Genomic DNA, 24,175 nt, shown 5'->3' with positions numbered 1-24,175 from the left:
ACATCAGAGTGTCCCATCACCAGCCCCCTTACAACAGAGTGTCCCATCAGCACCCCCTTAAATGAGAGTGTCCCATGAGCAGCCCCCTTACATCACAGTGTCCCATCAGCACCCCCTTACATCAGAGTGTCCCATCAGCAGCCCCCTTACATCAGAGTGTCCCATCAGAAGCCCCTTTACATCAGAGTGTCCCATCAGAAGCCCCTTTACATCAGAGTGTCCCATCACCAGCCCCATTACATCAGAGTGTCCCATCACCAGCCCCCTTACATCAGAGTGGCCCACTGAGCCATCGGCCCACCGGGAAACTCCCGGTAGTCCCGATGGCCAGTACATGCCTGCTTACAGATAGCTAAAAAGATCAATGGTGTCAGTGGGAACTTATCTGAGAGGCAGAAATTGCCCAATGCTGAAGGAACCCCTAGCAACCTCAGGAGGAACCCTAGGGTTCCACAGAACTCTGGTTGAGAATCACTGCCTTAAAGTGAGAGGAAATTGTAGCAGCGCTGAATAGAGGAGATAATGAATACCCCAATTAATAATGAACTAAACCCAAATATATCAGAAAATTATATACAACTGATAAACGCATCAATAAATCAATCCATAAGTGAATAAATAATAGACCATACAACGCTAAGCTCTCTAGTCAGTGCTCCTGCCCAAGGGAGACTCGCTTTCTCCTCCATAGATAGTGGAGACACCATAAGGCAAAAAGTGTGTTACTAGCCAGATCACCAGGTGAAAATAATGAAAAAAAAATATCCCAAAAAAAGAAAACAAATACAGGCATTATATTTAGCACTGGTTCACACCAGTGTGGCTTTGGAATCCTGCTATTTTAGCGCAATTTTAAAGAGGAAGTAAACCCTTTCAAACCACTTTGACCTACAGGTAAGCCTAGATTAAGGCTTACCTGTAGGTCCAAGCAATATCTCCTAAACCTATATGGTTTAGGAGATATTTGCCCGAAAATGGGCACCGCTGTCTACGGCGCATGCGCCGTAGACAGCGGCGCGCAGGCGCACTAAATGCGGCAAGTCCAAGAATGGATTTGCCTAATTTGTCGACTCCCGTGCGCATGCGCGGGAGTGACGTCATCGCGGCTTCGCCGAATGGCAGCGGCGGAGCTGCGAGACGCGACTCCCGTGCGCATGCGCGGGAGTGACGTCATCGCGGCTTCGCCGCTGTGATTCGTCGGAGCTGCGAGACGCCACCAGCAAGATGGATGCGGCGGACTACAGGGGACAGCGGCGACTTCGCTGGCTCCTGTGTCAGGTAAGTGACACATAATGAGCTACTATGCGATGCATAGTAGTCCATTATGCTTTACCTTTGCAGGGAAAAAAAGAGGAAGTAAACCCATCAGGGTTTACTTCCTCTTTAAGCTGTCAATTAGGGATGGGCTGACCCCCCCCCCCCCCCTTTGGTTAGCACAGGCAAAAACTTTGTGCAAATACCGTGAAAGTCAATGGGACCCGAATATGAAAAATCAAAAGTGCTACTTTTAACCACCTCGCGCCCGCCCTATAGCCGAATGACGGCCGTAGAGCAGGCGCTTTCATCCGGGTGGCTGTCCCTGGACGTCCTAATGTTTACTTCCGCAATGCGCGCCGCCGCGGGCGCGCATCGCGGAAGTTCTGTGTTCGCCGTGTCCCCCGCGGACAGGTAAACACAGATCGCTGTAAACAGCCAATCACAGCGGTCGGCATGTCCAATGGGAGATGATCTCATATGTAAACATATGAGATCATCTCTCAGCGCCGCTCTCCCTCCTCACACAGACAGAGTGTGAGAGGGGAGAGATGAACAACTGCAGTGGCAGCCGTTCTGCTTTGATTTGATAAAAAAAAAAGTGCCATCCTCCCCCAGCAGTGCCATCCTCCCCCAGCAGTGCCATCCGCCCCAGTGCCATCCACCCCAGTGCCATCCATCCCAGAGCCATCCACCCCCAGTGCCATCCACCCCAGTGCTACCTGCGCCCAGTGCTATCTGCCCCCAGTGCCACCTGCCCCCAGTGCCACCTGCCCCCAGTGCCACTTGCTGTCAGTGCCATTTGTCCCCAGTGCAATCTGTCATCAGTGCCACGTATAAGTACCATCTGTCATCAGTGCCACGTGTTATCAGTGCCACATAGTGCCATCTGTCATCAGTGCCACGTATTAGTGCCATCTGTCATCAGTGCCACGTATCAGTGCCATTTGTCATCAGTGCCACCTGTCAGTGTCACGTGCCATCTGTTGTCAGTGTCACGTGTCATCAATGCCACTTATCAGTGCCATCTGTCATCAGTGTCACGTGTCATTGGTGCCATGTATTAGTGCCATCTGTCATCGGTGGCATGTATTAGTGCCACGTATTAGTGCCATCTGTCATCAGTGCCACGTATTAGTGCCACGTGTCTTCAGTGCCACGTATTAGTGCCATGTGTCATCAGTGCCACGTATAAGTGCCACGTGTCATCAATGCTACATATTAGTGCCATCTGTCATCAGTGCCATCTGTCATCAGTGCCACATGTCATCAGTGCCGCGTATAAGTGTCATCATTGCCACGTATCAGTGCCATCTGTCATCAGTGTCACGTGTCATTGTCCTGGTGCTTCAAAAGTGTAATAAGTAGTCAACAAGTTAGATGTGTAATTTATGTTCCTAGAACACATGATGGCGCTACCTGCATGTTGAGCCTCTCTATGTGGCCAGGCTGTGAAAAAGTCCCACACATGTGGTATTGTAATACTCAGGAGGAGTAGCAGAATTTTTTGGGGGGTGTCATTTGTGGTATGCACATGCCATGTGAGAGAAATAACCTATTACAATGACAATTTTATGGAGAAAAAAAAATGAGAAATCTTAATTTTGCAAAGAATTGGGGGAAAAAAATGACAACATCAAAAAGCTCACTATGCCTCTTACTAAATACCTTGGAATGTCTACTTTCCAAAAGGGGTCATTTGGGGGGTATTTGTACTTTCCTGGCTTGTTCATGTCACAAGAAGTGAGATAGGCCACCAGTACATCAGATGTGATCAATTTTGTGCGATTCGCACCACAGCTTGTAGACTCTCTAACTTTCACAAAGACCAAATAATATCCACTAATTTGGGTTATTTTTACCAAAGATATGTAGCAGTATAAATTGTGGCCAAAGTTTATGAAGAAAAATTAATCATTTGCATAATTCTGTCACAGAAACAAAGAAATATGCGTTTTTTTTCAAAAAATTTCAGTCTTTTTTCATTTATAGCGCAAAAAATAAAAACCCCAGAGGTGATCAAATACCACCAAAAGAAAGCTCTATTTGTGGGGAAAAAAGGACAAAAAATTCATTTGGGTGCAGTGTTGCATGACTGAGTAATTGTCATTCAAACTGTGAGAGCACCGAAAGCTGAAAATTGGTCTGGGCAGGAAGGGTGTTTAAATGCCCAGTAAGCAAGTGGTTAAAGGCTAATATGCATGGTATTGTCATAAAAAGTGTATGGGGACCTGGGTCCTGCCCCAGGGGACATGTATTAATGCAAAAAAAAGTTTTGAAAATCACAGTTTTTTTCGGGAGCAGTGATTTTAATAATGCTTAAAGTGAAACAACAAAAGTGTAATATTCCTTTAAATTTTGTACCAGGGGGAGGGGGTGGGGGGTGGGGTTGTCTATAGTATGCCTGTAAAGTGGCACATGTTTCCTGTGTTTAGAACAGTCCGAGTGCAAAATTATATTTCTAAAGGAAAAAAAGTCATTTAAAAGTACTATAATGAACTACAACTATAATGAATTGTCGGTCCCGCAATACACATAAAAGTTCATTGATAAAAACGGCATGGAATTTCCCCACAGGGGAACCCTGAACCAAAATTAAAAAAAATAAAAAATGTCTGGGGGTCCCCCCTAAATTCCATACCAGGCCCTTCAGGTATATTAAGGGGAACCCCACGACAAAATAAAAAAAAATGCAGTGGAAGTCCCCCTCAAAATCCATACCAGACCCTTATCCAAGCATGCAACCTGGCAGGCCGCAGGAAAAAGGGGGGGCGAGAGAGCGCCCCCCCTGAACCGTACCAGGCCACATTGGCCGTGATTCTCAACCAGGGTTCTGTGGAACCCTAGGGTTCCTCCAGAGGTTGCTAGGGGTTCCCTCAGCATTGGGCCATTTCTGCCTCTCGGATAAGTTCCCACCAACACTATTGATCTTTTTAGCTATCTGTAAGGAGGTAATATGACCAAAGGTGTAAGGACCATTCTTCCCACTGACCATCACACTAATGTATCATGAGTTGTAGATTTCTAATTTTTAGCAGTGGTTCCCCGAGACTGGAGAACTATTTCAAGAGTTCCTCTGTGTTAAAAAAGGTTGAGAAAGGCTGGTCTAGTAGATTTAGGTGGACTTTAAAAGGGATGTTGGATTCAAAGTCGCGCGACTTTGTAGGCACAGCAGTGTGAACAAGGGCTTACAGACAAATAAAAACTGCTTTTATTGCTAGTTATAGACTGGATCATATATGTCTCCTTTTTTTTTTTTTGTCTTTAGCATCACTTTAATATTCAATTGGAACAATGGAAAGTAAAATATAACATATACAGTATGACAAAGCAAAATACTATCATCAATACAGAGGTATTTGCTTTCCTGAGACCCTTCATATAACATACTGTATTACTATTACCTGCTGATCCTGCATGTAATTCTTTTTTCATTATCAGGCCAAGCTTTCAAGCAAAAGTGGCAGTTAGAGGTTTGAGACATGCCATTTAACACTGAAAGCGGTGCTTACAATGGTTGGCTTTTATTCATTTATGTAAAACAATGGCCAACTTTTATTCACTTGATTAAGCTCTTTATCCCAAAAGGGAAAACTAAAAAGTTCTATAACTGCTAAGTTTTAGCTGGAGTTCGGCTTTAATTTACTACTTATGAGAAGCTGATCTAAATCTACCAGTCCATCTAACGCTATCCTCTCCATAGGCTGACAATCCTGTTGTTCAAAGGTAGCTCAACGGTGGCTACGCTGCTACCCACAGTGGAGGAATGAGTGTAGCCACTTTAACTTCTTCAGATCCACACTATAGGTGAATGACGGCTACAGAGCGGACCTACTTTGCCGGGAGGACGTCAATAGACGTCCTCCCATGCCCGAGCGGCCGGCACGCTCTGCGATCAGTGAGTCTATGAGACTCGGCTGATCACAGATCGGAATAAGGGGTAGATCCCAACCCCTTAACATGTGATCAGCTGTCAGCCAATGACAGCTGATCATGTGATGTAAACAGAGCCGGTAATCAACTATTTTTCCTTGCACTGGCAGCGTGAGCCGAGGGATATCAGAGGGATATCAGTCCCGATCAAGGAGAACTGCCTCCAACTCATCTGTGCCCACCTGTACCACCTGCCAGTGCCACCTAGCAGTGCACAACAGTGCTACCTACCAGTGCCCTCCAGCACCATCTACCAGTATTCACAGTGTCATCCATCAGTGCCCACAGTGCCACCTATCAGTGCCCATAGTCAACCTATCAGTGTCACCAATCAGTGCTTCATCAACAGTGCTGCCCATCAGTGCCACCTACCAGTGCCCATCAGTGTTACCTACCAGTGCCTATCTGTGCCCATCAGTGCCACCTATCAGTGCCATATATCAGTGGTACCTATCAGTAACACCTATCAGTGCCCTGCAATGCCCATCAGTTCCACCCATCAGTGCCACCCATTAGGGCCCATCAGTGCCATCTTATCAGTGGCCATCAGTGCCATCTTATTTGTGCCCATCAGTGCGGCCTTATCTGTGCCCATCAGTGCCACCTTAACTGTGTCTATCAGTGCAGCCTATCAGTGCCCACCAGTGCAGCCTATAAGCCCACCAGTGCCGCCTAATCAGCGCATATCAATGACGAGAAAAATGACCTGTTTTCAAAATTTATAACAAACTATGAAACATGATTTTTTTTTCTACATTTTCAATTTTTTTTGTTTGTTTAGCAAAAAATAAAAACCCCAGTTTTGATTAAATATCACCAAAAGAAAGCTCTATTTGTGTGAAAAAAAATAAAAAAAAATTAATTTGGGTACAGTGTTGTATGACCTCGCAATTGTCATTCAAGATGTGACAGCGCTAAAAGCTGAAAATTGGTCTGGGCAGGAGGGGGGTTTAAGTGCTCAGTAAGCAAGTGGTTAAGACAGGGATGTGTTACTAGTAGGATCACCAAATGAAAATAAAGACAAAAAAAAAGCAAAAAAAATATTAAAAAGCAACCAAGGACTGGTAAGCTGAAATATAATTTGGGGTTTAGATACATTTCTTCGCAATGTTTTTTTGATAGAGAGATGAATGGGAACTTTTTAAGTGCTTCTACTGCTTGTTAAATATTTTTGTGTGCAAAGTCTTGGCACAGATTTACTTTAAGAGTGAGTCTAAAAGCCTTAATGAGAATATTTGTGTTGTCATATGATGTGACAAGAAAAAAAAAAAAAACGTTTGAAAAGTAAAATTTCAGTTCATATCTCAATGGGCACAACAACAGTTTCCAAAATGTTGACAAAACTGAGTTTTATAGAACATTTGTTTAGCTCATTACATGAAAGTAAGGTTAATAATATAACTTAGATGACAAAATCTTCCAATTAGTTGATGCATATATATACAGTATATATATATATATATATATATATATATATATATATATATATATATATATATATATATATATATATATATATATATATATATATATATATATATATGAATATATATATATATATATCTTTTTTTTTTTCAACATTCTTGAACACCCTTTTATGATATAGCTCCCTTATACTTTTAATGGGAGCTTAGACTGCACTTTATATACAAATACTGTACACAGCCTAGGTCTGACGCTTTTGCAGTATTATACGTATGTTCATATGGATATAGCATTGATATGTCTTGAATTTGAATAGAAATAAGGGCACTGATTTTATACTCTTTTAACCATTGTTCACAGATTTTATAATAAGGAATGGCTTGTGCCGACACATGGCGTGTGTACAATTTACATATTATGTGCAGCAGGTGGGTAAGCCGCACGTGTGTTGGTTTCAATCCTTGGCATTCAGAAAGCAGGCAGGATCAACCTTTATCCACCATCAAAAATATTCTGATACGAGAAGCAGCACATAGCAGAATAGTTGAGAGACTCTGACCACTTGAAGCTGCATGGGTATAATTTATTGGTGGATAGAAATAGAGAGAAAAAGGGATTTGAATGGTGCGTACCAATAATATTAACTAAAAATAAACAATAAATAGTTTTAATAATTTTTAATACATTTTAAAGCTAAAAAAGCAGTTATACACTAAGCCCTTGTACTCACGGTCGGAGAATCTGTCGGAATGTATCCTATCGGACCGCGTTGTCGGATAATCCGACTGTGTGTGGTATGCATCGGACTGATTCCGTCTGAATATCCGTCGGACCCAATTTTCCAATTTGTTGGAAATATTTTCCGACAAACTGGTCCGATTGGACATACTCCGATCATGTGTAGAGACAAAGTGCCACGCATGCTCAGATCAAATTCCTACATCAAAGCTATTGGCTACTAGCCTGAACGTAGTCCCATCGTAACGAAATAATGTCATCACGTTCTGAATGATCGGATTTTCCGACAACTTGGTCCGACCGTGTGTATGCAACAGTTTCAGACACAATCCGTCGGACAAAATCCGTCGGACAAAATCCAACGGATTTGGTTGGCAGAATGTCCAACCGTGTGTACAGGGGCTTAGAATAGTTGCAGAGGTTCACAGGTATGGTAGTCTGAAAATGTATTGGTGGAGTGACTCTGCTATATAAACAGAGGGGTTGATCATGCAGAAACAAAAATGTTTTTCATTATACAACCCTAATTTCCAGGGCTGCTGACTATTCATATTACTAGGATAAATACTTGAATAATAACAAAAAACATAATATGCATCTGTGTTTAAAGCGTTAAAGGGTTCAATACACAGTAAATATAGGGGAACTGTTTTAGCTACCAAAGAATTGCTGTTTCCATCTATCCAGTCCTTAAATGTGGCATAAAGAATGCCCAGATGTCATACATATGTGTCTACAGGGACAGGAGTTTGTGATCAAGAGCCAGCCAGATGGGATCTAGATCATGTGACGATTGTGGGAGCCAGTTGAAGCGATCACATAATAGAGAAGTCTTGCAGCATCCCAGGCACTAGAGGGTGTCCTTGAGATGGCATTAAAGTGGTTCTAAATTCAGAAGGTTTTTTCCCTTAATGCATTCCATGTATTAAGGTAGAAACCTTCTGGGTGTATCTCCCCACCCCAGCCCCCCACTTATACTTACCTGAGCCCCATCCCGATCCAGCAATGTGAATGAGAGCAGTGACTCTCCTGGGTCTCTCTGTCCTCATTGGTTCACACAGAATTGGCCATTGGCTCCTGCTGCTGTCAATCACAGCCAGCGACCAAATGAGGAGAGAGTAGAGGGGTGGGGTCGAGCCCCACACTGTGTGAATGGGAGTGAGACTGTGCAAGAGTCTTGCTCTTAGGGGCACTCAACAAGGGGGGTGAGCCAGGACCGCTGGCGGGGACCCAAAATGAAGAAGATCAGGGCAGCTTTGTGCAAAACCATTGCACAGAGAAGGTAAGTATAACATATTTGTTATTTTAGAATCACCAGATTTACAAGTCTTTGAAAACACAGCCAGCCTAGTGACCACATTTTTCTCTACTGTAGATTAACAATACAGCCTGGTCATCTCCCAGCCTGTGATTGGGCAATAAAGGAGAATATCTCTTTGCTCTCTCTGCTCTCTGCACCTCTCTGCATTTTTCTGGTCAGCGCATATGCAAAGCAGCTGATCTTTCCTTTAATGAAACAGATCTGTGTTTGCAATATAATATATGTGGATCCCGTTCTGGCCTGATAGTGACAAAGGAAGTGCTCACTCACCAAGCAGGAAATTACTAGTTGTGTAGTCAGAAGCACCTGGTACAAAAGTTAATTTCACTTGAAGGGTTTTTTGAAACATTTAATGTTTAAGAGCATCATATACAGCCAAAACGCTTTGGGGAAAAAGCCTCCCCCTTCTTCAGGGCTTTAAAAGTTAATGGTAATAAAAGCATGACAATGACAAAGGAAATACTCATCGTCAGACATGGAATTCTTGAATATGTTCTGAGGAGCACCTGGTACAAAAAGTTAATTTCACTTGAAGGACTCTTTGAAACATTTATGTTTAAGAGCATCAAATACAGTCTACAAGTTTCAAGGGGGAAAAAAGCCTCTCCCTTGTTCAGGGCTTGAAAGGTTCATGGTAATAAAATGATGACAGCGGCAAAGGAAGTGTTCACCAGACTGTGACTTCTTGACTATGTACCAAGAAGTGCCTGGTTCAAAAGTTCATCTCACTTGAAGGACTCTTTGAAACATTTAATGTTTAAGAGAATCAAATACAGTCAACGTGTTTCAAGGAAAAATCCTCCCCCTTCTCCAGGGCTCAGAAAGTTGATGTTAATAAAATCACAACAGAGTGAACGTAAGCTTGGTACACACCACTAGGTTTGAACTGTTGTACTAAAAATCTGACGTTAGTACAGCAATTTCCCCTGCTGTTCTTTTGTGTTTTGATAGGGGGATGGCCATCCTGCCAGAACACTTTGGTCAGCTGATCGGGAGTCGGTCGGCTGATGGTTTTCCAGCATGCTCGTCTAAGCCCTTGTACACACGGTCGGACATTCCGACAACTAAATCCGTCAGATTTTGTCCGTCGGATTTTGTCCGAAACTGTTACATACACACGGTCGGACAAAGTTGGCAGAAAATCCGATCGTTTAGAACGTGATGACGTTATTTCGTTAAGACGGGATTATGTTCAGGCTAGTAGCCAATAGCTTTGGTGTAGGAATTTGATCTGAGCATGTGTAGCACTTTGTCCGATCGGAATTCTCTACACATGATCGGAGGATGTCCGATCGGAGCATTTTGTCGGAAAATTTGGTCTGTCGGATACTCTGACGGAAACAGTCCGATGGAGACCACACACAGTCGGAATATCCGACAAAACGGTCCGATCGGACACATTCCGTCAGAATCTCCGACCGTGTGTACAAGGGCTAACAGAAGCCGGACATTCAGCCCATGTGAACTAGGCTTAAGGTTTGTGGAAGACTAGGGTCTCCTGATGGCGCTAAAGGTGGTCTACCTCTCCTAGCTCTGTTGTACAAAAAAATACAAGAGGTTTCTATATAGACAAATTTAGGTACTTACACTAGTTCAATTAATATTGCATTCTTCATAAAAAATTTTTTATTATTTGTTGTTTTTTTATTTCTGCCTGGAGATCACCTTTAAAATACGTTTAAATGCTCTAACATATTGTAGGACATCATTGATCATCCCGAGAAATAAGGGAAATGGTTCTTTCTTGCATGAAGGGGCACAGACGATGTGTATCAAGGTTCTAAGAAAACGAGAGCAGAAAAATACAACCATATAAATCCCTGTTGGGACTCACATAAGAGAGTAAGTTAATGTGCTTTAATCCACCAAATTTTTGGGATATTGCATACTAGAGACAATGAGCTGTAAAAATGCCAGAACTAATGAATATGCAAATATCAGGCTTACATGGAACATATTGCAGAATATTAAGATATTAACTGTCTTGCATGTCTGTTTACTGGAAATGTCTACACCTGCTATATGAGGTAATGCGATTCCAATTTCTTTTCAATTTCTACATTCTTCCTTAGGTGCTAGCAATATTTCGAACAGATAAAACACAACTTCTTAAAAAAAAAAAAATAACAATAATAATAATAATAATAATAATAATACTACCAATAATAATAATAATAATAATATAAATGTTTATAACTCCAGCAGAAGCCATTTGTAATGCAATAATATTAAAATCAGCTTTCCACTTCAATCTGCAGTCAGGTAGTATTTTCTAAAACTGCCAAAAAATAGAAACGTTGCATCCTGGTAACTGTGGCAACAGATTTTAATTTGTTTACAGTATGCCCCAAGAATTATTTTCTGCTCGCAAAATTATTTTATGCTCATAAAAGATCACTCTTCCTAAACGTGTACAATGCTTGACATAAAATCCCAGGCATCCCTGGCTAGAGAGAACCTTTCATCTTTAGTGATAACTTAGCTATACGCGTTCTCTTCTTGAGAATAAAAATAGGTATGTTGTGTGAATGGGAACACATACCATACATATAGTGGGGTTTTCTCAAATTTGACTGCAAAAGTGGAAATACACTTTAAGGAGGTTATTCGAGTGGCCTGTCTCAGTTTCTCCAGAAAATGAAATATGTAAGAACCTGAAAAGAATTTTGCTTAAAGTTTGCTAAAAAGCAAAGGAAAGGAGTATCTAACCACAAACTAGTATAAATAGTTCAATCTTTATTACAAAAATTGAAATCCCAGCTACAAATCACAAATCTCAGTGGTATTTACAGTTTGGAAAAGAAAAACCATCACCCCAGGTACTAACTGGGAAACGGGATACAATGTATCACAATGAGGAAACAGTCTGCAGCCACTAAAAATTTTGGTCAATCAAAAAAATTATAGGAGAGCAGAGAAAAGCAGCACTGGCCCAAAATCTCTCTAAATGAAACAATATAGAAATCAATTGACAATCAATAAATACTATGCATTAAACTAATCACTATACCATAAGTGTAAAAATATGACAGTCTCTACACTGGGAATTGAGAGATCAAAGACCACTGAATGCTCAATTCTCGATATTCAGTCTGCAGAGAGCTGGTGCCTGCCCCTCCAGCGCTCACTGGAGCACTGGTCTGTGCAGGGATTGGAAATGGCTGGCTCAGTCTCCCAGTGGCTCGCTGAGAGGCTGAGCCAGCTGTCATTCCAGGGTAGAAGTCAGGATCTTTCAAGAGCTTAGACTGTTTGACCAAAGCTGGTCATAAGACCACCTTCTGTCAAACAGGGACAAAAGTCAAAAGTCAGCTGGCTCCTGCCAAACTGACCTCTCTTTGCTGATTTTTGGACCATGTGTACCCAGCCTTAATATCTGTGATCCGTGTACTAAGCAAAAAAATACTATATATATATATATATATATATATATATATATATATATATATATATATATATTCATTTTAAATCTGCTTTTTTAAATGCTTTAAACATGTCAACATGTCATAACCTTGCAATGATGTTCGTTCATTGAAGAAAAACGCGGTGACGTAGAACACATGCGACGGGACTATAAAGAGGCCAGTAGCCAATAGCTTTCGTCTCGTAATTTATTGTGAGCATGCATGGCACTTTGTCGTTGGAATTGTCTACACACAATCGGGATTGAAATGATCGGATTTTGTTGTCGTAAAATTTTAGATCCTGCTCTCAAACTTTGCATGCTGGAAATTCCAATGGAAAAAGTCCAATGGAGCCCACACACGATCGGATTTTCCAAAAACAATATCCAATTGCACATTTTCCGTCTGAAAGTCCGACCGTGTGTACAGGGCATAACACTCAGTTTGCCTAAGCATTCATATTACTGCCTATGGTGGGAACAGAGAAGAGAGACCACTGGCAACTTCTTACCCCCAGGAGAACAAGAATATGACATGGGTTTCATACATTTTTAAATAATCATGTTCACTTCAGAGCTCTACTTAACCACTTGCCGACCGCCTCACGCCGATGTACGTCATCAGAATGGCACGGGCAGGCATAAGCACATATATGTACGTCCTTTGCCTCCCGCGGGTCGGGGGCCCGATCGGGCCCCCGCCCGGTGCCTGCGGCGGTCGGTTTTCGTTCGGGAGCGATCCCGGACGAGGGGACGGCCATTCATTCATGGCCACCCCCTCGCGATCGCTCCCGACGAATGGAAATCCCCGGTGACATCACTTCCTCTCCTGTAATGTAAACACAGGAGAGGAAGTGATGTATTCTCTCCTCCGTGTCGGTATTTTTCGTTCCGACACGGAGGAGAGCGGATCAGTGAGTTGCACCAACACATCCCACACACAGTAGAACATGCCAGGCACACTCACACCCCCCCTTTACCCCCCGATCACCCCCCCAATTACCCCTGCCCCCCAGTCACAGTGACACCAATGTCATTTTTTTTTTTTTTTTTTTTTTTTTGCATTGGTGTCATTTGTGACTGTAATAACTGTTAGGGCAGTTAGGGTTAGCCCCCTTTAGTTCTAATGTACCCCCCTAACCCCCCCAATAAAGGTTTAACCCCGTGATCACCCCCCGTCGCCAGTGTCACTAAGGCTGGGTTCACATTGCAGCGGTTTATGAGAACGAATGTGATTCGCACCGCACTGCAGTGCAAATCACATCCGATCTCTGTGCGATTCGAGTTCAGCCATTCGCCGCACCCGCCGCACCCGCCACACCCGCCGCACCCGCCGCAAATTCGCACGGGACCCTTTTTTTGGCCCGCAGCAGAATCGGATCGCATGGGTGTTCACACCATGCGATCCGAGTTTGCAGATCGCACTGCGATATGCGAACTGATCTGGGGGTGTCAGTAACATTTCACTGACACTCCCAGCAGTTCGCATAGGGCAGTGTGAACTGCCGCCGGGAGGCATGCGATGCGGGAACCCGCCGCGGATTCGCGGCGTTTCCGCATCGCTCCAGTGTGAACCCAGCCTAATAAGCGATCATTTTTCTGATCGCCGTATTAGTGTCACAGGTGACGCTAGTTAGGCAGGTAGGTATTTAGGTTCGCCGCAGCTTTTTATAGCGCTAGGGACCCCCATATACTACCGCATAAAGCCCCCTGATTGCCCCCTAGTTAACCCTTTCACCAGTGATCACCATATAACTGTTACAGGTGACGCTGGTTGGTTAGTTATTTTTTTATAGTTTCAGGGCACCCGCCATTTATTACCTAATAAAGGTTTAACCCCCTGATCACCCGGCAGGTGTCATTTGTGACTAATAACTGTTAGGGCAGTTAGGGTTAGCCCCCTTTAGTTCTAAGGTACCCCCCTAACCCCCCCAATAAAGGTTTAACCCCGTGATCACCCCCCGTCGCCAGTGTCACTAAGGCTGGGTTCACATTGCAGCGGTTTATGAGAACGGATGTGATTCGCACCGCACTGCAGTGCAAATCACATCCGATCTCTGTGCGATTCGAGTTCAGCTATACAGATAGTATGGCTGAATTCGTGTCGCACCCGCCGCAAACTCGCACGGGACCCTTTTTTTGGTCCGCAGCAGAATCGGATCGCATGGGTGTTCACACCATGCGATCCAAGTTTGCAGATCGCACTGCGATATGCGAACTGATCTGGGGGTGTCATTAACATTTCACTGACACTCCCAGCAGTTCGCATAGGGCAGTGTGAACTGCCGCCGGGAGGCATGCGATGCGGGAACCCGCCGCGCATTCGTGGCGTTCCCGCATCGCTCCAGTGTGAACCCAGCCTAATAAGCGATCGTTTTTCTGATCGCTGTATTAGTGTCACAGGTGACGCTAGTTAGGCAGGTAGGTATTTAGGTTCGCCGCAGCTTTTTATAGCGCCAGGGACCCCCATATACTACCGCATAAAGCCCCCTGATTGCCCCCTAGTTAACCCTTTCACCAGTGATCACCATATAACTGTTACAGGTGACGCTGGTTGGTTAGTTATTTTTTTATAGTTTCAGGGCACCCGCCATTTATTACCTAGTCTCACTAGTGTACCCCTAAATTTAGGGGTGTCTACTTTCTAAAATGGGGTCATTTGGGGGGGGGGGGTTTGTGCCATCTTGGCATTTTATGGCCTTCAAAACTGTAACGCCCTTAGAAAGCCTGAAGGCGGTGCTTGGTTTTTGGGGCCCCGTACGCGGCTAGGCTCCCAAAAAGTCCCACATATGTGGTATCCCCGTACTCAGGAGAAGCAGCAGAATTTATTTTGGGGTGTCATTTCACATATGCCCATGGCATGCGTGAGCAATATATCATTTAGTGACAACTTTGTGAAAAAAAAAAAAAGTTTGTAATTTTCCCGCAACTTGTGGCAAAATATAAAATATTCCATGGACTCAACATGCCTCTCAGCAAATAGCTTGGGGTGTCTACTTTCTAAAATGGGGTCATTTGTGGGGGTTTTGTGCCATCTTGGCATTTTATGGCCTTCAAAACTGTAATAGGTAGTGAGAAGTGAACTCAAAAAATTACGCCCTTAGAAAGCCTGAAGGCGGTGCTTGGTTTTCGGGGCCCCGTACGCGGCTAGGCTCCCAAAAAGTCCCACATATGTGGTATCCCCGTACTCAGGAGAAGCAGCAGAATTTATTTTGGGGTGTCATTTCACATATGCCCATGGCATGCATGAGCAATATATCATTTAGTGACAACTTTGTGAAAAAAAAAAAAAAAAAAAAAAAGTTTGTAATTTTCCCGCAACTTGTGGCAAAATATAAAATATTCCATGGACTCAACATGCCTCTCAGCAAATAGCTTGGGGTGTCTACTTTCTAAAATGGGGTCATTTGTGGGGGTTTTGTGCCATCTTGGCATTTTATGGCCTTCAAAACTGTAATAGGTAGTGAGGCGTGAAATCAAAAATTGACGCCCTTAGAAAGCCTGAAGGCGGTGCTTGGTTTTCGGGGCCCTGTACGCGGCTAGGCTCCCAAAAAGTCCCACATATGTGGTATCCCCGTACTCAGGAGAAGCAGCAGAATTTATTTTGGGGTGTCATTTCACATACGCCCATAGCATGTGTGAGCAATATATCATTTAGTGACAACTTTGTGTAAAAAAAAAAAAAAAATTTTTTTTTTGTCATTATTCAATCGCTTGAGGCAAAAAAATAAAATATTCAATGGGCTCAACATGCCTCTTATCAATTTCCTTAGGGGGTCTACTTTCCAAAATGGGGTCATTTGGGGGGGTTTTGTACTGCCCTGTCATTTTAGCACCTCAAGAAATGAGATAGGCAGTCGTAAACTAAAAGCTGCGTAAATTCCAGAAAACGTACCTTAGTTTGTAGATGTGACAACTTTTGCGCAAACCAATAAATATACAATTATTGACTTTTTTTTTACCAAAGACATGTGGCTGAATACATTTTGTCCTAAATGTATGACTAAAATTGAGTTTATTGGATTTTTCTAATAACAAAAAGTAGAAAATATCATTTTTTTTCAAAATTTGCGGTCTTTTTACGTTTATATCGCAAAAAATAAAAATCGCAGAGGCAATCAAATACCATCAAAAGAAAGCTCTATTTGTGGGAAGAAAAGGACGCAAATTTTGTTTGGGTACAACATTGCATGACCGCGCAATTACCAGTTAAAGCAGCGCAGTGCCAAAGTGTAAAAAGACCTCTGGTCATTTACCAGCAAAATGGTCCGGTCTGAAAGTGGTTAAAGTCGATGTGGGTTACATACGGGTTCCCTTTTTCATGTCTATTGGGACTGCCTGTATTACACCCCTTCTGATGATAAGTTACAGAGATCATAAAGCAACTTACAGGATTCTCTGATAACTCTGACTGATAACCCTGTTGCCATCCTTTTCTACCTGATACATATGTTCCGGAAGAGATGCAAGAAATCATTACTAATTAATTTACTAAGTGCTGCCAAAACATGAAACAATCTACACCTCTGACACTTCAACAGTGGTTTGTCAGGGTCAATGATATTCAGACCATAAAATACCTTACTGTGGCCCTGGCATTGTCGACTGGCATTGTCAGCTTGTGCCATAGATGTGAGACTTTTACCTTCTCCAACAGAAAAGGGCTAGACTAGGAAACATATATCTTATATCTACAGTAAACTGAAGGACAACACTTTTAGAAGCTAGTGTTCTGCAAAGCTACCGTCTAGCCTAGTGCCTACTCTTGATACTACTATGGAACATTCACACCATGATGATGAGCTTGGTTACCTCTCTCCTTCCCGTAAATCCAGCGGTTTCCCTCTCTATCCCATACGTTTAGAAACCTGCTATCGGTTTGCATGTAGCACCTTTGTTTTTATTGAACTCTAAAAATATTGGAAAACACATCTTCATTTGTGTTCCAGGTTTAGAGGTTTTTGAGAGATAATTGGTTCTGAATAGTATAAGATGATTTAGGCACTGCTCAGTAGTCTGCCAATGTGAAATGTATCATGTTGCTCTGTGTATTGATCACTTGTTAAGATTTGTATGAGCCATACCTAAAAATTGTCTCTCTATTCCTTGGTGAATATTTACTTCCCAACTAACAAAAAAAACTGTCAAAAAACTTAATATAAACCAAACAACAGTGTAGGAGACAAAGAAAAGTTGTTTCTGCAAGGTAAACTTACATTTGTATTCTATTTCTTACATTTGTGCAATAATCTATGGAATAGGGACTCTTGAAAATATGGAAATGTTGACCGTGGGGGATGGATGGGGTTTTACAATCGGTAGGGTCTTGCACTAGCATTCAGAACCTTTAGATTACACGTATTCTTGATTATATGGCACTAGCAGGATTTTTGTAGATGAGAGAGGTCTAAACTAGAGAAGATTAATTCCAGATTGATTACATAAAACTCCAGATTTCAATAATACTGTATTCTGTATTCTAACAGCCTGAAAATAAAATGAACTGGAGAAGGTCATTGTTAATGAGGTTCATTTCATTATACATCTCATGTCAAGATGCATAAATTAATGGTGTTTTCTCCTTTATTGGTGTGTTTTTCTCAGCTACACTGCAAAGTCACAATCTCAGGAAAATATCTGCTTGCTGGCTAAACATCTTTGGTTATGTCTTGTATTACAACACAGTCTGGTGAAAATAAGGGCTGGGACAAATTTGAGAGATCAATTTTTTCTAGCATGATGTGCCATACGCTGTTGTTAAAGTGTAAGTAAACTCTCTTGGTTGATTTTTACCAACAGATAAGCCTATAATAAGACTTACCTATAGGTACAGTAAATAACTCTCGAACATGCACCATTTAGGAGATATTTACTTGAGAAGCTGCCAGTGACGTCAATGATGCATGAGCTCCGAAGGGAACGGCATACCCGTGTTGTTGTCAGAGTCCTGTGCCGTAAACAGCGCCTCCCTTGCGCATGTGTAGAAGTGACGTTATCGTGGCTTGTCCAGTCAAAGGACCGGACACCTCCAACCCGGATGAAAGACCAGGTGAAGATTGAAGCCCTGTCATCGGTGACAGCACGCCGCTGGAGGGCTTCATGTTAAGGTACTACGGCTTTAACTGTTGTTTCTAAATTACTATTGCGAAGCATAGTCATAACCAGTTTGGCTATCCCAATATATGAAATACATCTTGACTGGTTTACACCACATAAAGGACAGTAAGGAGCTGATTTATAATGGACAGAAAATATATCTCAATACAACAACCCTAATTTTACAGCCTATTCATAAATTTAGGCCACAGAATTTAGCCTGAGGTACTTTATGAAGCTCTCTTTTCATAAGGCAACAGGGGGAACTCCATAATTGGGGGAGAGTCAGCCTGGTGACCAGCTATCCCCCTGTTTTTTTTTTTTGAAGATGCCCATTCAACTTTTTTGGACTCCTCCAGTTTCGGACTGGAGGGCAGTTGGGTGTAAACAGACAGTCCATTTACACTCAGACACCCATGGAGCAGAGTGGGCTCTGTCCATGTCCACACTGCATAAAGCATGGACATGGACAGAGTGGACATAGATCTATCATCCATCCGTTCTGCTTGGGTCAGCAAGGGATCAACAAACAGACTTGCCGATGAAAACAGAGTCCACCCTATGTGAACAGGGCCTAATTCTTTTAGTTGGAAGGTCGAGGCTGCAGACTTTATCATTCACATGGCATATTTATTCCAACAACAATAAACAGACTAATATCTTGAAGTCAACACCTATGTCATTCACAAGAACTGTAAGCACTAAACATGACACGACCTGGCCTAAACATAAGTTCAGGACAGATATTCAACTACCGTAACCAAGACTCACTAAAAGTATATTCAGATACTATTTCTTGCTGGCAAGGTAAACCCTAGCTATTAAAACTGTGACAAAAACAATCATAGGGTTGGAGGTTGGGGTGATCTTCAGGGGGCTGGACCTCATTTCTTGGGTGCTGAGTGACCTCTTCTTACTGCTCATATCACAGGGGCTAACTATTAACTTTCCTGCAAGATTTAGAAACATGTTCCAAGCTATCAACTTTCTTTTATGCTTTCAACAGACAAGAGCTCCTTTTTACTATAAAAATTAATTCAATACATTGATTTGGGTTTCGACAGTTTTAAACAAGGTGTTAAATCTCATGTTAACAGGAAATACGAGACATTGGGCGTTATTTACTAAAGGAAAATCCACTTTGCACTGCAAGTGCACTTGAAAGTTCACTGAAAGTGCACTTGGAAGTAAAGTCGCTGTAAATCCGAGTAGGTCATGCAAGGAAAATATAAAACAGAATTTTAGCTTGCACATAATTGGATGATAAAATCATCAGAGCTTCCACGCACACCTTAGATTTAGAGTGACTCCACTTCCAAGTGCACAGCAAGTGCACTTTTAAGTGCACTTGCAGTGCAAAGTGGATTTGCCTTTCGTAAATAACCCCCATTGTGCATAAAACACATATGGTATTATCTAAGTGGTAAAAAGAGTAAGCAAAAAGGGCACTTAGGTAATTTGATTAACAGAGGAGCTCTATGTGGCTTTTCAAAGGATAGCACAAATCGTCTGCTTCAGGAAAAAATCCAATTACTTTATTTCACTGAATAAAACAAATTTTTGGGGCTTTAAATTCCCACTCCCTCAGTTTAAGGTGATACAATTGGTGTCTAGTATCAGTTGGTAGTGAGCTCCACTTGGGAAATATTGTTTGTTGGCCACTAGGTGGAATGTACAGTTTGTGGCAGTGATGTCATCTAGATGGATCACATGTACATCTACTTGCAATCTACCTAGGTGACATCATTGCCACAAACTCTACATTCCACCTAAGTTGAGATTCTGAATAAATCAAATAATTTCATCAATGTGGCAGATCTCAATCGCCCAGTGGACCCCCAACTGGATCCTTAGGAGCATCAGCTTACATAAAGAGAAAGACTTAAGCTCCAAGCTATAGGAATTGGTTCATATATACATTTTTATTGGGTTTTTAAAGAGTTGTCAGTTAACTTATTTCCCGGGATACAACGGCACCATCATGATGGCTTTGATTTACTTCACAAGAGGAATCAGAGTGGTTGGTTAATCCTGAGTTTTAATTCTTCCAGTTGCAAACTCACTCTGTTATGTTTGTCTGGCCCCAGACAATGTTCCTAACAGTTTTTATTAATATGGTTTGATATAAAATAGTAAGGCTGACCATTTCTTGACATCCATATCTATGCCTTTTACAAAAGGTAGAGTGTTGAATGTAGATATAATTTCCTCTTTGTAGAAAAATATAAAGGCCTGAACAGGATCTAGGATTTTACAGCGAAGTAGTAATTATTTATTCACCTAATTATAGGAGAACCTCTGTTAAACCTTTGTGAAGCGAGCAAAAACACAAGAAATAATTTATTGAGCTTGATAGATTGCAGGCTACCCAGGATTCCGACTGAATATCAACCACTGGAGTTTCTTTCTTATTTATTTATATCCTTTTTTTTTTTCTTAGCTGTGTAATGATCCTTCGGAAGTGATTTAAGGAATGTCTATGCTTACTAACCTTCTGTAGCCTACAGCTCCATTCTTGGAATTGTAGATTTATTTTGTTGCTCTTAATTCTCCCCAGCTATACACTGCCATGTATCTGTGATAACTTTATACTTTTAAAAATTGCAAGATTATGTTTTTCACCAAATCAATGGCTGATACTGATAGTAAAGGGACTATAATATCAATATAGGAGTTTTATTATGTTGAATAAAACTGGAATATGGATTTTAAGAGAAATTACAGGTTTATGTTTTTTTTTTTTGTTATATGCGTAAGTGTTTTATGTACCTTTGTTTTATTTTAGTTTTTGTTTACTGAAACTTGGCTTTGGAGTTTGGAATTTGTTACGCCATAAAATTTAAAGGGTATGTATAATGATTTTTAAACATATTTTCTTTATTTTGTGAAACTTGGGACTAAAGAAAAAGAACATTAAAAATGCTTTCTTTTTTTCCAGTCTGGTAATTATTAAAGTCTATCTAAACCCCAAAACCAAACATGTAAATGTTACAGCTTAACAATCCTTTCCTTTTTTTTTCTTATTTTTCTCTTTTTTCACTTGATCCTACTTCCTTTGAAATACTTTGATTTCACGTGATCCTACTAATAACACCCTTCCTTCCTAGGCTGACAACGCTCACTTTAACTAGGAGCAACATTGTCACCCTAAGCCCTTGTACACACGGTCAGACATTTCGACAACCAGATCCATCGGATTTTGTCCGTCGGATCTTGTCCGAAACTGTTGCATACCCACGGTTGGACAAAGTTGTCGAAAAATACGATCTTTCAGAACACGATGACGTAATTTTGTTACGATGGGACTACGTTCAGGCTAGTAGCCAATAGCGTTGATGTAGGAATTTGATCTGAGCATGCGTGCCAGTTTGTCCAATCGGAATTCTCTACACATGATCGGAGTATGTCCTATCGGACCAGTTTGTCGGAAAATATTTCCAGCAAGTTTGAAAATTTGGTCCGCCGGATATTCCGACGGAAACAGTCCGATGCATACCATACACAGTTGGATTATCCGACAACACGGTCCGATAGGACCATTCCGACGGATTCTCCGACCGTGTGTACAAGGGCTAAGACAGAAAATGTGTTAAGAATGCGCTATAGAACATCTCTCCTCCTTGTCTCAGTAAAAAGGAGGGGATTTCTGTACCAAGAGAGAGTTAGAAAGAATGCAAATTCAGAAGAGTCTAGCACTGGCAGAAAGAATTCTCTTCCACAAGCAGTGGTTTCTATGGGGAGCATCAATAATTTCAAAAAAGTATTAGATAGGCACCTTAACGACCACAACTTACAGGGGTATACAATGTAAGGCCCCTTTCACATTGGGGCGGTGCAGGTGTCGGCGCCCCAAAAAAATTAAATAAAAATAAAAGCCAGCAGCTACACATACTGCAGCTGCTGTTGGCTTTTGATAATAGGACACTTACCCGTCCGGGAGTCCAGCGATGTCGGCACCGCAGCTGATGTTTCCATCAGCTGTCGGGTGCTGCCGCCGCCATTGTGGGTAAGGGAACCCAGCAGTGTAGCCTTATGGCATCACGCTGGGAACCCTACTGCCCATGCACGAGGCCCCGCTCCTCTCTCCTACTGGCCCGGTGACAGGGGGAGGAGGAGGGAGCCTCACGGAGACATCATGGGCCCTCGGCACGGACTCCCAAAAGTGCCAATTGTGAAAGGTGCCAATTGCGAAAATTGTGAAAATTGTGGCACCGGAGGGAGAGAGGAGACAAATGAGCGGAAGTTCCACTTTTGGGTGGAACTCCGCTTTAACCCATTCCTCCTTCATTTAAATTAAAAAAGCTGTGGCTGGACACACCCTGTAACCTATTCATGAAAACCTTCACTATGCAGCTACATTTATCTACTGCTTTTAACTACCAAAGACAAGAATATTACCTGATTCCAATCCAGTGGTTACTGCTTATAAGTAGTTATAGATTTTACCAAAAACTTTGTATTTGTATAACGCACCACTCTCTCTATTCTGTGATAAATATAGTTTAGCATAACATTTGATGCTTTAATGGCACCCATCTATAATTTTTAGGTATAAAGAGAAGATGATGGAGGACCGCGTATACAGCCAACAGTGTACAAAGTCATGCTCACAAATCACAAATGAGACAGCCTATAGTGCAGATTAATGGAATGTATGTACTGTTTAAGAACTTGGCAGCTTATTTAATGTGAGCAGTTACCTTTCTTAGTCGAATGACTCCATCCTGTGTCTGGGAATCTGTAACAATTTCAAACATGTCCTTCCCATCACCATCAATGATATCGAAGGATGATTTAGCGTTTTCTCCGATGTCGCGGTCATTCGTCTTCACTCGTCCAACTGAGTCACCAATAGCGATGTCCTCTGGCACTACAAACTGATACTGACCTTACAAATAAGGGAGAGAAATATTACAACTAAAGTTAATGCAGTTACCACCAAATCTGACTTTATTCTACCAAGAATTTTCCAAAGTTTGCAAAGTAATCTAAAATGAACTCTTTGTCATATACAAGTATTACTTTAAAATCTAATAAAATCTCATACCATACAAAAATGTTTATATTAACAGTGAAGATTCACCACAACATTCTCAACCAGGGCCATTTTCAGATGCTGATGGGTCAATGGCAAACATCTCATGGAAGTGGACCTCATACAGTCTTTCCTTTCTCTCAAAACAAATAAAAGTGTGCCAATAGCAAATACTACAGGTTTATTTCACAAAGCTTTTTCCAATATCAAGTTGAGCTATATTTTCCATAAAAGTGAATCTGTGCAATAAGTTAATCTTATTCAACCCATATGAAGTGAAAATCATGAATAAATATTGATAAATCTGCACACTATAAGCAGTCCATTCTATTGATAGTAGATCTCTCCAATGTGAAATCAGCACATAATATACCCAGGAGTAGTGACACTTACCGACTCTTGTTGATCTCCTATTAGAGGAGATCACACTCGCTTCCAGCTTAATACCCAGCCAAGGCCTTTATGTATACAGCCAAGGTCTCAGTGTCTTTCCAGATGTTTACCCTTCACAGGTACACTTTCCCAGATAATCCCCACAAAAAAAAAAAAAGCTTGCATAGCATAAAATCTTTGGGTGACTTTATTAAGCATAAAAATCGTCAAGAATTGGGAATTCTAAGGATATTGGGGCAGTTGCTGAGGCTGCTCCCTTGATATCCACACCCAAAAATGTTTGTTGAGGGGACTATTGCGGTACTAAATAAATCATAAAAGACTTTGTTATAAAGAAAATTACAAGTAATTTAATAAGAACAAAAAAATGAAATCCATCAAAACTTTCATATTGCTAAAATCATATACACCACAATTTAATAAACTACCGACGGGTAAGCCCGTAAGGTTTCTATTGAAGAGGGGTACAGAAACGTTTCCTCTACCGGTTTCGCGGCGAACCGCTTCTTCAGGAGGATAGTCTACAGAGTAAATAAAAATATTTGCAAATAATCAAATAGCAGCGAATCATATAATGACA

General features: G+C 41.7%; 1 protein-coding gene across 2 annotated transcripts in view; it reads right to left on the bottom strand.

Moving 5' to 3' along the window:
* The window catches only part of CDH8 (cadherin 8), a 663,994-nt gene that overhangs the window by 194,944 nt on the left and 444,875 nt on the right, over positions 1 to 24,175 (bottom strand). For both annotated transcript variants that reach the window (XM_077454372.1, XM_077454381.1), the window contains exon 6: positions 22,868 to 23,055. In XM_077454372.1, coding sequence (XP_077310498.1) covers positions 22,868 to 23,055 — 188 coding nt within the window. The remainder of the gene's footprint in view (positions 1 to 22,867; positions 23,056 to 24,175) is intronic.

The sequence above is a fragment of the Lithobates pipiens genome, unplaced genomic scaffold (genome assembly GCF_037356315.1).
Source record: "Lithobates pipiens isolate NorthernLeopardFrog02 unplaced genomic scaffold, aLitPip1_a1.2 Scaffold_10, whole genome shotgun sequence".
Classification (NCBI taxonomy): Eukaryota; Metazoa; Chordata; class Amphibia; order Anura; family Ranidae; genus Lithobates; species Lithobates pipiens.
The sequence above is the reverse complement of the archived record's forward strand: the minus strand, read 5'-3'. Positions and strand labels throughout refer to the sequence as shown.